We start from the raw sequence: 16,391 nt of genomic DNA, 5'->3' as shown, positions 1-16,391 counted from the left end.
AGAAAAATAGATATGAAAAGTAGCTGGTTTCTTACAACAGCACAGATGGTTGTCTAGGATTTTAGCTGATTTCCATTTAAACACTTGGAATAAATATTTTCATTTTATTCAACCTGCTACTCAGTTTCAGTTGAGGGAAAACTTCTAGAAGTTGTTAATTTTCCTTAGTTAACCCTGAAAATGTACTAACAAATCTGTCCAAGCTAAGGGAGAGCAGGATTCATCTTGCTTCTTTTCTATCTCCTCTGAGATTGCAAGGTTAAGTGAGTTATCCCATATCCATCAATAGTCAGTGGAATCACAGGAATACTTCAAGAGACATCTCAGGCCCCCACTGGGGATGGGATCCATCACCATCAGGAGATCCTTCCTACCTTATGCAGCAAACTTTCTTCTTTAATGGCTGAAGTTACATGAAATGGACCCTTTCCTCACTGTCTAGCAAAGAAATCTTTGTTACTCAGTTTAGGGCATAAAGTTAATATGTTCTTTTTACTTAGTGACAGATCACACTCTCTGGAGATCTTCCATATTAAAAGTAATAAAGGCTAGGTCTGCAAAGAGTGCCCCAGGAGACCGTGCACTGTGTCAGAGGTATGATTCACACTTAGCAATGTACTGCAGCTCTGGGTGAGCTCCCTCAGATTCTGTTTTCCCACCTTTGCTATGAGTCATGCCATGAAGTTCTTTTCACAGCTCCAGCCGCTGTGCTTGCGTGGGTGACATTGCCAAGTGCTCACCAAAATCTCCTTTCTGAGCATCGCTGGAACAGAACCAGACTGGGAGTAAACACTGAGGCCACATCCTTAGGCAGTTAAATAAAACCCAAAAAACCAGTTATTTTTAAATCCTTAGGATTTCTGACATGCTAGTTCCTGGTTTTTATCTTTGGAGAGGGAAGAAGAGGAGAGCATGCAGCTTGGCCTTTGACTTGAGTGGAAATTAGGCGTGCACTGAGTCCTGGCATGTGGGCAGCCCTACAGCTGACTTGTTGGGGTGGTACTGCAAGCAGTAACACCAGCTGGGGTGATACTTCAAGCAGTACCTCTGGTACTAGAAGAAGTACCACTTCAAGCAGTTTTGACATTGAGAGAATAAAAGCCTGGCATATTGCTCGGATTTGCTCGGATGGTTCAACAGTGGCAGCCGGTGCACGGGCAGAGATTTATTTAATCCAAGAGATGTGACTTATGATATACCCATTTTCAGAGAGAAAATTCCTTATGTCCCATTTGGTTTTCTTGAGCAATACCAGGCATATCCTAAGTAAATATCAGATACTCCAGAAGTTGTGTTGTTTTTTCCCTGTTACCAGCATAACAGATGCTCTCTGTCTCTCAAAATAAATGTGCACAGACAAATTGAGTCAGTCATTCTGGTCTTGGCTTAGACTCTGCTACCTTTGAAATACTTCTCAGAGTATTTCAGCTGCAACTGGCCACAGAAGGACATTGCTGATAATTCAGCTGCTATTTCTCAAGCATAGTTAAAAGCCATATGAGATTCTGGTACTCTCAAAGTCCTTTCTGCACCTGCAGTATAGTCACAGGCAATGAATTATATAACTGCTGGATTTCAGTAATTCTCTGCTTTCTTGCAGTTACACTGCAGTGTTCAGTCTGGATTATTAGTAATACCATTTTGGGGCATCAGTGCAATAAGCAGATCCATCCTATTTTTATTAAATGTTTCATCTTCCTTTGCATCCAAAATAGACCTGTCTTAAGGTGCTGCTGTGGCAGCTTCCTGCGGTCTTTAGCTCTGCTGGCATTCAGGAGTCTGGTGAGAGGAATGTGGGATGCCAGGGCTTTCAGAGCTGTTTGTTTTCACAAGTCCTGGGGCAAATCCCACAGCATCCATCTGGTGTTGGATGCTCCACGTGATAGTAGTGCCTTGGGACCAGTCACCACTGAGGATTTTCTGTCTCTTTGCTGAGTTATCAGTCATGGTGGACAGCTGATGGGTTTTATCAACTTTAAATTTTACTGGTTTTTATATGTATTACACTGTTTACCATAGCTAATAGGAATGAAGACTTCTTGGGCTCTGAAGTTGCTCCATTTATTTATGATCTTCCAGTAGTTAGATTATGCACCAAGCCTTGATTTCATTTCACTTTAGGATCTGTAGGTTAATCTGTATGCAAGAAGGTGTAAGTATCTTTCTCTGTTGTATACTAATTTATTTTTTTTTCCAAAAAGAGAGCGTACTTTTGATTTCCAGAGGACAACACTTACAAACTTCTGTTAATAGCAAAATGGCAGACCTAGAATTCTCAATGGAATAAAGTGCATCAAAATAGGAGGGCCATAATGTTTAATGACTTCAAAACCAAAAACAGCAATAACAAAAAAATCAGTATGCTAGACATGTGTTTTCCACTAACAACATTGTCTGTAGTGTCCTAAAACCATTTAAATCTGTTTGTCCAAGGTTAGCAGTCTACAGCTGTCTCTTCTGTTGCTCTACTAAAATGTTGACACCTCATTTTTTACTTTTTTTAACCTTTAATGGTATAATGGTTAATTTGTAAAATTCCTGTATTTGACATTGTTTTTCTTTTTATTTTACTCCCTGCTTTTTGCATTCTCCTCTTTTGTTTCTCCCACCCTTCATTCCCATTTTTTATTATTATTTTTGTCTTGTGTTACCTTCTTTCCTTCTCTCCCTCATCCCTGCTATTCCTGCTGCTATAGCCTCACAGGCTGGGGAAGCTGGCCGAGCAGGTAGGGGATTTTCATGTTCCCTCAATACCCACCTATCAGCTTCCAACAGTGGGACAGACTAGAAATTGAGTCTGGAGATTTGGGGATTTTCAGATCCTTCTATAAAATTATAAATAAGTCCACTATAGCTTTATCTGGATGCAGGTTTCATCAAATATCAGATGTTCATTGTAACTATTTCATTCATGCTGAAAATAATAAATACCATAGTGATTGTCTTTGATTTTCAAACTTGATTGTTTCCATTATTTTACAAATACAAATCAGCTTTAGTTTTATTTTTAAAGATAACCAATTTTTCCTTGGTTTTGTTTTTTTCTTTTCAACATTGCATATATTTCAAATAAGTTCTCCACTCAGCACTAGTCTGTTACACTGCTGAGTTTACCAGTAGACTGAAAATCGTGTCATTAATAGCTAGAGAGGATTTTGTACCTTGTATTGTGCATAACAAGCTAAAGAGGCTAACATGCATGTGCAGCTCTATTACTCTGTTCTCCTCTGGTGGTGGGTGATGATCAGTACCTCCTCAGTAAGTATCAACTGGTAGTGGTAACACTTCTCCCCCAGAAATACAAAAATTAGCTATTTGTGGGTCTGGGTTGCAACTTTTAGCGCTCAAAGAATTGTGGAACAATCAGCCAGCATTGCAGAAATGTAAAATTTAACCCTAGACATTGCTAATGTGAAGAATTATATTCTACAATGCATCCCAAATGGGACAGAAATCACTAGGAGTTCATGCTGCCTGCTGGTTAAAGTAGTAGACCTCTAAATAACTGCTAAAAGAGTTTGTGCATCTGGAGTCCACCAGGTTTAGGAGAATTCCTCTGCTGAAGAGAAAATTTCCAACGTGCCAGCGTTCCAGAATGAAGTTGTGCTTTTCTTCTAGCTTTGTGTTTAGCAATAGCATGAGGTCTGCAGCAGAGAAGAGAGCCCTAGCCTGGAGCATTGAGAATTCACATGATGTTCGGTGGTGATGAGTTTGAAGTTTTGGATAAGGGCAGATCATAGCAGGCTGCAAAACTGCAGAAAAGCTGTGGGTGGAAAGGCCTAAAGACTGTATCATCTCTGCATGAAAGGAAACTAAAATTAGTCTGCCTCTTTTCAAGTAACTAAATATTGTGACATAAAGCAAGGGTTTAAATTATGCAGTGGAAGACTGAAAAGGATCAGAATAATTGCTCAACAGACCTTCAGTCCAGATTGGTTCATGTCATGCGTGCTACCTTTACTATCTTTAGCTTCAAGTATATTCTCTGTTGCATGTATAGAAGACTCAGTAAACCATGCTTCACGTTCCTGACCATGTGCTTCTGCCATTAAACTGTGTCTCCTCAGCAATTTCCGCCTTCCTTTATATGGCAAAACATGTTTAACATTTTTTGTATGTATCCATGTGCTGATTACTTGGCCTTTTGTAGCAAATAAAACCTCTGTTGACATGTGTTGGTTAAGTAGTCTGACTGCTTGATGTTTTTCTGAGCTCCAAGGTAACAAGTACCTGATGGTAGGTATTTTTCCAGTGCTTGTTCTGATTCTGTAAAGCTGAGCTTTGATTGATGAATACTTTAAATATAACTTGTCATTTGATTAGCATAATTAGCACTGAAATGAATGTTTGGTTATTTGGGGGGTAAAACTCTTTTCTCCTCCCAGCCCTCAGGTTCTGATTAGCTGATGTTGTTGTTTGCAGGGAACATCTGGACCAGATCCCACCACAGTGTATGTTGATATGAGGGCACTGAGGCATGACAGGTCGGAACCACCTTTTTCTTTTTTTCTCTAATACACACAATTAACAGAGTTTCTAGCAAGAAAGCTGCTTACAGCACACTCCACGGACCCTGGAAACCATTGCAATAATAAATTATTTGTGTTGCCTCCTACCAGCCAGCAGACACTGACATGATATTGGTTAATTAATTTTACCTCTGGTAAAACTGAGACATCTAACATCACTACAGCATTGACTAACAAGATTCCTTGCCTTTATTGCCACCAGGATTTCATGACACCTGTGTTCAGGTGGTGCAGCCCAGCCAGTCCCCACAAACTGGAGTCCTGTTGGGCCTTTTGGCTTCACAGAATGTTTGTCCTGCCTTGGCAGCTCTTTGCCTGTCAGGAGATCATGGTGGGCTTTGCTGCAGTTCTTAATGCTGCAGGACTGTGAGGGGATGGATTATTTGCTTCAGCCGCTGTGAGCAACCACATTCTGTAGTTCTGGGTATTTTTCAGTTCCATCTTGAGTGTTAGATATGTATACAAGGAGTGAGAAATAAAATTTTTCACTTAGTGGTTGGAGGCAAGCTTGAGATCTCAGGTGTCATTTTAAAAAATACCCGTGCACATATATTTCAGTTTTCCAATACTCTGATCATGAGTCTCTTTACAGAACTGTAACAAACCAAGAAATTTTCTATGAACTCTGGAAAAGGTGAACATTTAATTAACAGTCCTGGTTCCCTTAAAAAATCATTATCCAAATAGGGAGCTTCTTTGTTCTTTTCTTTCATCCTTCTCAAAAGCTTAGCAAAGAATTTGCCCCCCACCTTTGGTTCTATCAAAGAGCAAAGGGCACTGGAGGCCCAAATTACCCACTGGGTAGTTAGGTCAGATAGACATGTAGGTATTGTCCTGTTGCACATGGAGTTTGGCCGGTAGAAGAAAGGAGCTGCAAGATGTTTGACTCATGATTTCTTTATTCCTTTTGCACATAATGATTCAGATAATAATGCTTAGGTTTGATCTGTCCTTTGGGACACTACTGTCTGCATAATCCAGCCACAGAAATTCAGTGTTCCTGGCCCAGCAAGTTCAGTAGTGTAGAGACAGAGTCCACAGTATAATCAACCCAGAAAAGAAAAAAGGCCTTCTCTATAGAAAGAGAATATAACGTTCACAGTCAGTAAAAATTATAAATAATCAAGAAAATATGTTTAGAGAGAGGAATTAAGATTTAAAAAATCTTAAGATTTTAATCCTCTAATCTTACAAGAAAGAGAATGTAACATTCATTGTCAGTAAAAATTGTAAATAATTTAAAAATATGTTAGAGAGAGGAATTAAGATATACTGTTCATGAAAGTTGCATAAACCCTGGGTATACTATTTCCCTGCTTTAGCATGTCATTGAGAAGTAGGCATCATTACCAAGATCAGGCTTTGCAGTGTGTTAATTTATATTTAGTGACTAGTTCTACAGAACATGAAAGATGGTCTTTAGAGCTGGTTCTCATATTGTGGTAATGTAGATTTTAATTTGATGGTTTAAAGTTGTGCCTCATTTACCCAGTCCTGCAGTATTTGGAATTAGATTAGTGGGTCATAAATTAAAGGAGAAAACAACTCTGTTTGATATAGTCTCTTCACACTTGCAGTTTCTAACCATTTTAGTGGAACTGAATGTCCCTATTACTTAGCAGTATCTGAAAGATCCCTGTAAATATCTGTGAGACCATAGAGTAGCAACCCATAGAGTCTTTGCAGGCCAGCCAGTCCCCCAGTGTAATATGAACATTTTAATGCAAGAAAATGTTTTTCCTAATTTGTATTTTAGAAGATATTTTCCAGGGTCTGAAACAGACTGAACATATGGGTTTTTTCTTGGCATGATAACACTCTCTAGTTGCTCCAAAAAACAGCTGTAGTTCATCTCTTTGAGATTATTCAAACCCTGTTCACATCCATAAAAATTAATAATCAGTTTCAATGCCACTATTTCAAGCTCATCTGGTAATTACATGCTGTGCACTTTACAGCTCATGAAAATGTCATTTTCTTGTGGGTGTTTAGGTCAAAATACCTGTGCTGGGCACAATCTGTGTGGAGATCTAGGGGTGGTTGTTTGACCTAACTAGATGTTTCTTTCCTCCCAGCTCCCCCTGGATTTGGATTAGGTCAGGGTGGAGCTTTCCAAACACCTTTTTGTGTGTGTCCCTGTGAGGTTTTGAGCTAACAGCTTAGGTTTAACTGCTGGGACTCTGGCCACAGCCCTGGGCTCACCTGGAGGTTCAGGAAACTTGTGCCAAGGGTGCAAGCACGTGGTCAGTGACTGGCATCGGTTCTGGCACTGGAGAAAGTTTGACTGCCTGCCTGAGAGCTTTTAGTGCAGTTCTGGGTGCTCCAGCTGCTCAGTAGCATCTCACATGGAGTCACATTGTGTTTGTGAGTCCCAAGGAGTGTCCCAGGCACCCTCAGCTGTCTCAAATGGCATTAGACACCTGGTTTTGGAATTTAAGTAGCACAAAATGCAAGAATATACAGCTCTGGCTTGCTGTTGGTGACAGAATATCATTGTACTTGGCATTTTTCTGATTTTCTACAAATCAGGGTGTGCTCAGGATGGCTTAGAAAAGAGAGAGCAAGGACAGGCAAGTCCCACAGAGACTTTTAATAAAGCACAGGAGACTCCTGAGTTATCTGCCAGTGGGTGATGTGTCCCTGCAGTGCAGAGCAGTGCAGTTTGCAGAGAACACAAAGCTTAGCTCAGGTCCAAGGGACAGAGGAGAGGTGGATTAATGCTTCCAGCACAGCTCAGAGGCTCCTGGCTGCTGCCCCCCTGTGCAGCTCTATGTGCCCAGGGCATGCCCAGGGAGGGACAGGCAGGAGAGCTCTGGGCAGGAGCACCTGCTCAGGTCTTTGCTGCATTTCTCTGCCCCTGGGAGAGCCATTTTATTCCCTCTCCCCCACAAAATAGAGAAAATAAATGTAATATATATATATATATTCTTGTCCTGTTTCTAAAGACCTCTTGTCAGACTGTTCCATCATATTTTTGACCAGTCATGCTCTCCTCAGAAAGCTTCTCAGGTGGTTAAGCTCAAGGTGCCTAAATATGCTAAGAGCTGAGAAGTGCTTGGAAGATAAAAAAGGGAGAGAGTGAGAGAGAGAGCCTTTTCTCATCATGCCAAAACACCAGATACTTGAAAGAGGGTGGCTTTTGCAACATTTGCATCCTTTTGTACAGTAAAGATGTAAACTTGAAGCCCAAGCATCCTTTGTATCTGGATTGTTCTAAAACAATATGCACTTGTGCTTATAAAATGTCCAGCAAAAAACCACATTTCTGATATTAAAATAAAAATTTCACAGCTTCTTCGTCCTTAACAGCAGCTTAGTTTTTGGTAGAAAAGCTATATTTTGGCAAAACAAGCCAATTAATGAAACTGAGAATAAACCAAATTAAATCTTTCTTTCTCATCAACAGGGCAAAAATATTTTCAAGTGTTCTGCAGCAGGTCAGAAATTCTCAAATGTTTCAGTATATTTATAAACATCCTAAACCATAATTTTTTAGACTCATTCAAAGCTGTTTTCAAATGTTACAGTTTTAATCTGATAATACACATATTGAATTTGAAACTAGCAGGTATGATTTAGAAATAAAATGGCATTAAAAATACTGAAATATTTTGACTTCTTTGAATTGTTTCTCAAATTTTTAACATAGGAATTTCTTTTCCTAGGTATCTGTACCTTTCATATTCTAAACATTTTATACAGAATTTCCTCAGGAATTTTAAATAGTGAGCTGAAGGATCCATCTGGTGACAGCTGAGGGAGATCATTTATCTTCTCCTAAAATTGAAACTACATGCAAATCCTGTAAAGATAAACATCCCCTTGCATCCTAATATTCTTTTCTAGATCAAAACCTTATCCATTAAAAAAAAAAAAAAAGAAAACCTCTGTTCTGCCCTAAGCAGAGCAAGGGAAGATCTACTTCGATATTGAAGTTTATTTTTAAAAGGATAAGAAAAGTAAAAGGAAGCATTTTCATTGCAATCTGTCTACCCCCAAAAGCAGATAAAAAGTCACCAGCCCTCTTGTTCAGTAGCAGATAGTGACAACTTAGGAGCTTTGATGTAGTGGAGGCTTGGGCTCCCAGGGGAGAGAGCCACTAACCAAGTCACCAATGTATTGATGAAGATTTAGATACCATTTGCATGCATTTCTCATAGGCAGTTCCCCCTTATCTTGACTAAAAATTGTATTTAAACTGTTTATTGAACAGCATTGACATTTTCTATCAAACTGGGCAAGAATGAAGACTTTCAGCCAGTGCTGGTGAACGCTGTTTTTTATTTGATGCCATCTCTAGTTTCACACATGCAGACAGACATCCTTTCCCATCCTATCCTGTCTTCAAACTTCAGTATACCCTTTGGTGAAATAATAGGTGCATGAAATGATCTTTTAAATTATTCAGTTTCATCTAGTTAAGTCTGTAGGGTAATAAAGATGGAAAAATTAATTTATTAAACTCTTTTGTGGTTTACTAGAGCTCCTTTTGAGCTACATGTAATGGTGAGCTGCTGGGATAGACAGACATGGTGAGGCAGCTGGCACCAAAGAGGGGCTCAAGTCCAGGTGTGGGATATTGCCAAACAGACCAGAAGCAAAAAGATGAATTTGGGTTCAAGTTATTCATTTGTCAGTCTGGCTATTCAATTTGTGGCTTGTGATATCCACAGTCTTTCACTGAAATTCTCCCATTCCATCATTAGAACAATTATTTTATCCTGATTACCCTCTTTATTAAACAAGCAGTCTGTGGAGCTGTACAAAATAGGTGTCTTGTCCCATGTGGCCACTGACATCTCCTTGGACTGATGCAAATTAACGTAGCTCTTTAAAAAATTACCTTGCATATACTTAGTCATTAGCAGACTCGATTTCTTAGGAGGTTATTTGTGTGTTTTACTAAAAATAATAAGCAAATCTTACTTTTTGTTTTGGATTCTAAGAGCATTCAAAGTTCTCTGAACTTCCTTCCGACTTGCTCAGACATTGTCTCCTTGCAAAGTTGTTTTCAGAATGGCAGTTCTGAATCTCATTCCTCAAGAAAAGAAGGGAGGACTTGTAGCATTTCAAAGAAATGAGAAAACAGTTACTTAGGATTTATTTTTATAGATTGCTTATACACTGAGCCCAGTCTCAAATCCAAATTCTGTCAAAAGGAATCAGTGAAGGCTTTGGCTTCATTTTAATATATTCCAGAATTTCAGACTTCATGCAGGAGCAGAAAAATAGCCTTTTATTATGGCTGTCAGTTGTTTATCCTTCTCTGCATTTTACTGAATCTTTCATGTTATGTATACATTGTTTGGGGTAATACCAAACAGCAAAGCCACAGGAGCCATTTTCCCTTATTCTCAACCATTTCTCCTCCATCCACCTTGAAAAATACTTTTATTAAAGGGTTACCACACAAAATAACTCTTAGCTGAGTTTTTAGTGAGCTGTAGCCCCAGCAGTGCTCTGTAGCACAGCCAGGGTGTGGAGGGGAACATTTTATATTCACACAGGAGGAGAACAGACAGGGGGAGGTGTGTCAGAAGGAGACTTGCTAATAGCAAGTGACAATGAAATAGTCACCTTTTGTGCAAATTTAATTGATTAATCCTGTTTGAAAGCCATTGGGCAGTGGTAGCAGAAGAGAAGCTCTGAGGATTACTGCCTTGGTGCAGGGGGGAGCAGGGCTTTTCCAGCTCCTGCAGTGGGATACCGCACACAGAGCCCAGTCAAGCTTAGAGAAAATCAAAGTCCTCAGTGTTCACTGTGTGGGGTCCAAAGGGATGGTTAAAATCCATCCCTGCCCTCTGTGACACCCAGCCAGCATTTTCCTTGCAGTGAGATTCTGGAGGCTGAGGGCATGGGTTGTTTTGAGGTGTAAAATTCCACGTACCTGGTGAACTGCTCAGAACAGACCTGCCATGTCATTGTCCTCAGAGGGCTTTAGACACAATAAGCTCATTTTGCCAGTGGAATTGTCAAGTGCTACCTCCAGCACTGCCATTCCTATCACCCTGAGCTTCAGGGAAATTCTCGTATGGGTGGCTCCAACTCCAACTTCCACACATCACCCATAATTTTTTGTAATATTGTCTGCTGCTTTAGCTCTTTGGATGTTTTTCTGTTATCACAAAACCAGTTTTTTCAGGAAAGTGAAAAGATTTGCACCCCTATGGAGTCGGTAGAGGTAACTCAGCTGAGAGAAGAGCCTGAGGTCTTTAAAATAAAACCTGAGTCCCTCAAAGATTTACAAAAAGAAATGATGCAGTTTGGTTTTGAGGACTCTTTGTAGAACTGCCTGGCTTTTAGGCATTTTGCCTATTAGCTTTCAGAATCTTATTTGTGAGTGTAAGCTGTTTGTCATGGTACTGGCAAAACCCTCCTTCTTCTTCATGTTTTTCCTCAGGAGAAGATACAGCCTTGGCCTTTTAGCAGTATTGTGCTTTCTTTCTGCCATGCAAACACTGCTGTCTCAAGAATCCCCTTGGCATTGTTTCTGATCTATGGGAAACAAATCTCCCAGAAAGGAAAGTTCATTTGGGCTGATAAGCATCATGTGAACACTCAGTTCTGGCTCAGAGAACTCCCAGTCTGTCTGGAGAGAAGGCAAGATTCTCTCTTGCTGTTCTGATTGCATCAGGAGAACTTGTTTAATCTCTGTACACTGAATAGTCAGTGATTAGGAATAAAGCTGATGGCCTGGGAAACTGAAGAGGAGCAAATATTGTTGGAGAAATTATATTGTTCACCCATGAGGATCCAGAGTTATAACCAAATTTGTAAATGTACTTTTTAAAGAGCTTTGAAAGCTGCCTCATGTTTCCAGGCATAGCACAACTTCTGTGCAGGGCAGAAGAAAGGGAGAAATGTCCAAGAACTGGGGGGGGTGAGAGCCCTACAAAGTAATTTTTGTGCTTTCTAAGGCAAAATTACTTGTCACTGAAGTATTTCCTCCCTTGACACAAGCCCATTTCTTCCTTGATAAAACCATCTTCAAGAGAAAAGCTCATCATAATTTTAGTGGAACAGGACAATAAGAGTTGGCTCCAAATATGGTTTTTGAGAGAGGATGTGATTTAGCACAGTTTGACTACAAATCAAGAAATTCCAGTTCTATGTCCCTGGATGGCTTAGGGGAAAAAGAATACTGTCCTGTGTATCATGTAATACAAAGACAAAGGGAAAACAAAAAGCTGTAGCTGTCCAGGAAGGTGGGGGTACTGCAGCTGTACACTTATTGTGTTACTGCTTGCAAGCAGCATTTGCATGTCATTCTTCCACTGTGAGTAAAAGAGCCAGATGGCAAATGGTTCCATTTTTTTTACAAAGCAATTTTGAGTGTAACAATAATTTTGGTGAAATTATAAAATTTCAGTAAAATTATTGGGAATTTCACTGCTTATTACATTTCCAACTTATTAAAATACACCAACATATTTATTCCTGAGGAGTGTCTGACACTGTTAAAAAAAAGGATTTCCCATTTCCAAGTGTACTGAGTTTCTGTGGTGTTACAGGTCCTTTTCTTTCAATTATGCTTCTCATGGAAGCTGGAAGTAGATAAAACAAGCTGGCTGCTCAGATTTCTTCCCTTTTTTTATTACCTAAAAGCCATACTTCTTTCTTTCTCTCTCCCAGACTTTGTCATGAGTCTAGCTGTACAATTACAGAAATGTCTTAATAAAATGGAATTTTGATTCTTCCTTTTTTAATGCAAGTAAGATGTATTATGTATTTGATTTTTACAGATAGCATGTTCTGAAACAATTTGCTTTCTTCATTTTGGTATATACTCTTAATGGAATGCTAAACACTGATTTTTTAGAAATGCCAAGTGATCAGCATAGGGTACATTTGCTGTTTCAGGAGTGGAGGAAAATGTGCTGCTTTCCCACACTGCTGCCTTAGAGGGCATTTCACAAGGCATCTGCTTTGGAAGGGGAAATAATGAATATATGCAGGATTTGGAACAAGGCTTTGTAGCTCCTGCAGCTCTAGCCACAGACTGTGCTGTGCTCTAAGAGATGGAGCTTCCTATGTGCTCTCCATCCCCTTTTCTGTTCCCCTCTTCTCCTGCCAGCCTTTGCAGGAGGACAGGGCCTTTGCCATGCCACACACTCAGTTTTTTGGGACAAATAATTCAGCACAGGGTGCTGTGCTGCCAGTTACCCCTGGGAAATGGGCTCTGTCACCCTTGGGACACACTCCAGCTTGCCAGCCTCAGGCACTCACTTGGCTCCTGTTGTCAGTAAAATCTTTGGCTGAAGGAAAACTGAAGGAATGGTTGGGCTTGGGAAGGAGAGCTCTGAATAAAGTAAAAGCATTCTTTATTTATATAAGGATACAACACTAATTTAGTTACAGATGTGATACCCTCTTAAATGGCTCCTTTCAATGGATCTTAATATGTTGCTTCAAGCCCAACTTGTCCTTTTTAGTATGGCATATAATGGAAGTGTCTGTGAGGAGAGATGAACTTGTGTAAGCCAAGAGTCTCAAGAAGCTCAGCCCTGGTTCCCAGGGAGTCTCCTGAGGCAGGACAGTCCCTTTTCAGTGCCTGCAGATGTACAGGGCACTGCTGCTCATGGCACTGCTCACCTCTCCTTCTGAGTGCTCACCTGCAGTTTTCATTGGACTGAGAAAATAGCTCCATGTGTTGGTGTTCCAAGCACAGGAAATGTCCCTGGTTGTTGTTAAGGAGAGCTTTGTGCAGATTCTTTCCCAAAAATGCAGGGTGCCTCAGCTAATGGTGGGAAATTTGGAGGTTATAGAAAGAGAAGGGGACAGCTTAAAGAAAATTACTTGATTTCAAAAACTCCACTTTTGATTACATTGTGGGAATGTAGAGTGTGAATATTTTATTAGCAATGTTAAAATAATTTCCATCATTTGTTAACAACAAATAAGCTAATTCCATTAGCTCAAGATATTTTTAGATCCCAAGTTCATTATAATTAAATTTTTCCCTGTATGTGAAGTCTCTTTAGAGATTAGGACTAGGAAGACAAAGGGTTACAAAATAGAGAAAGCATATTGCATTAGAGAGAATTATCAGATCTCAACTGTGATTATGAAAATGCTGTAAAAACAATTACTAATAAACACCATGTCCTGGGAGGTTTGTAATCTGAGTAAAAAGATATAACAGCTGTGAGCAGTTTTATGTCTGGTTTTGCAAAGCTGAACCTGAAGCACAGAGAAAGGTGATGGTGCTTGAGATGCAAGGTGGGAGACCAAATTCTCCAGAGTCTTGGTCCACTGCATTCTCTTGAAATAGTTGTACACTGTGCTTTAAACAATGTGCAAAGTTAATTTAAACAAATTGAATGTGTGATGGCAGCTGAACATTTTAAAGCTGAAAGCAAACATAACCTTTTTACATATTCCCATAATCTTTTATGATAAAATTGTTATTGCTATTTTAATCTGTGAAGCTTTGAGTGTTCCCTTCCTGAACCAGAGTTCCTGCCCCGTTTTGATTTGTTTGCAGCTTTCTGAACTGTCTTAAATAATTGTGTAACTTTTTCTGCTTCTTTGTCCAGCCATCTGAAGGACTGGAAGCTCTTAGCTTTTGATCTCAGGGAACTTGGCACATGAAGTGTAATTTAGGTTTATAGTGAAGTATTCCTTTGCATTAAAGGAAATTATTTAGTGCTAATTCTTGTTGATCATCAAATTAATGGGATTAAAAGCATACAGAAAGTTTAATGGTTTTTCATTCAGTTGGTTAAAGTTTGCCTAAACCCCAAAGCCCCTTTTCAGTCTTAGTTGTATTTATCCATTATTTGAATATATCATGGGATAGGAGAAAATCTGCTCTGAGGAAACCAGGATGATGCAGGGAAATGTCTTCATTATCTAAAGTTTCCCTTCAGCCTGTGTTCAGTTGTGCAATTTTCCTACTTTTCTGATTTGTCATTTGAACCTGCCCATGATTTTAGAAGGCAGAGCTTATGTTCTTTGATCCATATTTCCATTTTTCTGGTTGAATGAGCTCACTGACTTGTTAATTCTGGAATCATTTATGTAGAAACATTTCATTATTTGAGTAAAGAGAAAATGCACTGACAGTCTTGAGTGTCAGGGAGGCCTGACCCAGTCCAGACCCACTGTTACCTACAGTGCCCATCCTTCTTTTAACTACAGAAAATGAGAAGAGGCTGCACCAGCCCTGTCCCACCAGGAGCCTTATCCAAGCACCATCTGAGACTGGACATTGATGCATGTCTGAGAGGTGTTGTTGATGGCAGCAGTTCTTAATGATTTCAGTCAGAACTGGGAAGCCACTGTACTCTGGATGTAGCCACATGAAAGGTCTCTGACATTAAATGCCTTGCAATTTGGTTTTGGTTACAGTTTCTGATGAATTAGGTAGTTGGCCCTTTTTTCACTGTAAAAGACCATTGTGTTGAATTCAGAAGAGTCAGTTTGGGCAGATCCTTTTCAGCTTAAGGAAGAAGAGTTTTCAAAGTGGTCAAAACACATTAAGTTTTAAATTTTTGATCATAATGTTGGTGAAATAATTTTCAGTTTGGAGAGTTAATTCATTCAATTTCAAACCAAAACAAAATGCACTGAAATATTAACCATAAATAACCTCTTTTTCTGACCTGCCACATGGTATTTTAGATTCCATTTACAACTTCTGTACATATTTAACTTCTTTGTTCCAGTTTAATACAGAAAAAATTTCAAAACATCAATATCTTGCAAGATAAGAAAATATTCACTTTTCCCCCACAAGCTTAACTTTTAATGTAAATGATGGTCAGTAGGTAAACTTAAGAAACAGGGCTGGAATGAAACCAGAGACCACTGGCTGTTACTTTCAGCCACAGAAAGTCTGTGGGCAAGGAGGGGGCTTGAATACATTGGGTTACATGTTTATCACATCCTATTTGGCTTCCTCTGGGCTTTGTTGCTGAAGGTTTTTAAGAGTGGCAGCATCCAAGAACAGATGCTGAAAGAAATTGAGAGTGCAAAATAGCTGGTGTGGAAGAGACCAAAGAGTTGGGCTTCCAAGCTGGCATGCCTGTGAAGTGACATGGTGTGAGGGCTGTGACATGGTGTGTGACATGGTGTGACAGCTGTGACATGGTGTGTGACATGGTGTGGGAACTGTGACATGGTGTGTGACATGGTGTGGGGCTGTGCCATGGTGTGGGAGGTGCTCCAGGCAGGAGGAGGGGTTGGTGGCAGAAATCAGAGCTGCAGATGATGGCAGTGCCCAAGCCTGGCTGACAGAAGATGCTGGCACACAGGCAAGGAGGAAGAGGGCAATTGCCATGGCTCAGCTTGAGGGAATGGCTATAAAGGAAAGAGAAAAGTTCAAGATGTGGGGTTTGGCCAAGTGGTAGGGTAAAAGGCAATCTCTTCAAAAGGCAATGAGTTATATTGAAAGTGAACAGGGGCACTGGGGAAAAGCTCCTTTGAGTTGGATGTAGAGAGGTAGAAATAATAAGAGGAAGCTGAGACTGGTTCATGCCAAGCATCACAGAATGAAAAAGGTTCCTGGATTTGAAATAAAATTCAGCTGAGGAATAAGCCCTGAAAGGAAGTGAAAGAAGCCCCATCATTTGAAATACTCTAACAGAAGCAAAGCACTCAAAAGTGCACTGCAGGGAGCAGCCTTTTTTTGGCAGGCAGCAAGACTTGGATGACCTCATAGCTTCTTTCCATCTCTATTAAAATCACAGGATCCAAACTCTTTCTCTGAGCAGCAGCACAGCCAGCTCTGAAGGATTGCCCAGTTTTGGCACTGTAGTCTTGCTTAGTACCACTCTGCATGTGCCAGCCCCTGCAGATTCCCAAGGCAAGAGTTAATAGCTCTGCTGACAAACTCTCTCATTACTGTGGAGCACTAGCAAG

General features: G+C 40.0%; 1 protein-coding gene across 4 annotated transcripts in view; it reads left to right on the top strand.

Annotated features, from left to right (window-relative positions):
• Positions 1 to 16,391, top strand: part of DIP2C (disco interacting protein 2 homolog C) — a 309,262-nt gene that overhangs the window by 276,073 nt on the left and 16,798 nt on the right. For 2 of the 4 annotated variants that reach the window (XM_066551271.1, XM_066551256.1), the window contains 2 exons: positions 2,697 to 2,726; positions 4,423 to 4,484. In XM_066551271.1, coding sequence (XP_066407368.1) covers positions 2,697 to 2,726; positions 4,423 to 4,484 — 92 coding nt within the window. The remainder of the gene's footprint in view (positions 1 to 2,696; positions 2,727 to 4,422; positions 4,485 to 16,391) is intronic. The other 2 variants (XM_066551280.1, XM_066551265.1) reach the window with 1 other exon arrangement.

This window comes from Molothrus aeneus, chromosome 1 (assembly GCF_037042795.1).
Source record: "Molothrus aeneus isolate 106 chromosome 1, BPBGC_Maene_1.0, whole genome shotgun sequence".
NCBI classification, from domain to species: domain Eukaryota; kingdom Metazoa; phylum Chordata; class Aves; order Passeriformes; family Icteridae; genus Molothrus; species Molothrus aeneus.
Note: the sequence above shows the minus strand (reverse complement) of the source record. Positions and strands in the feature narration are given on the sequence as shown.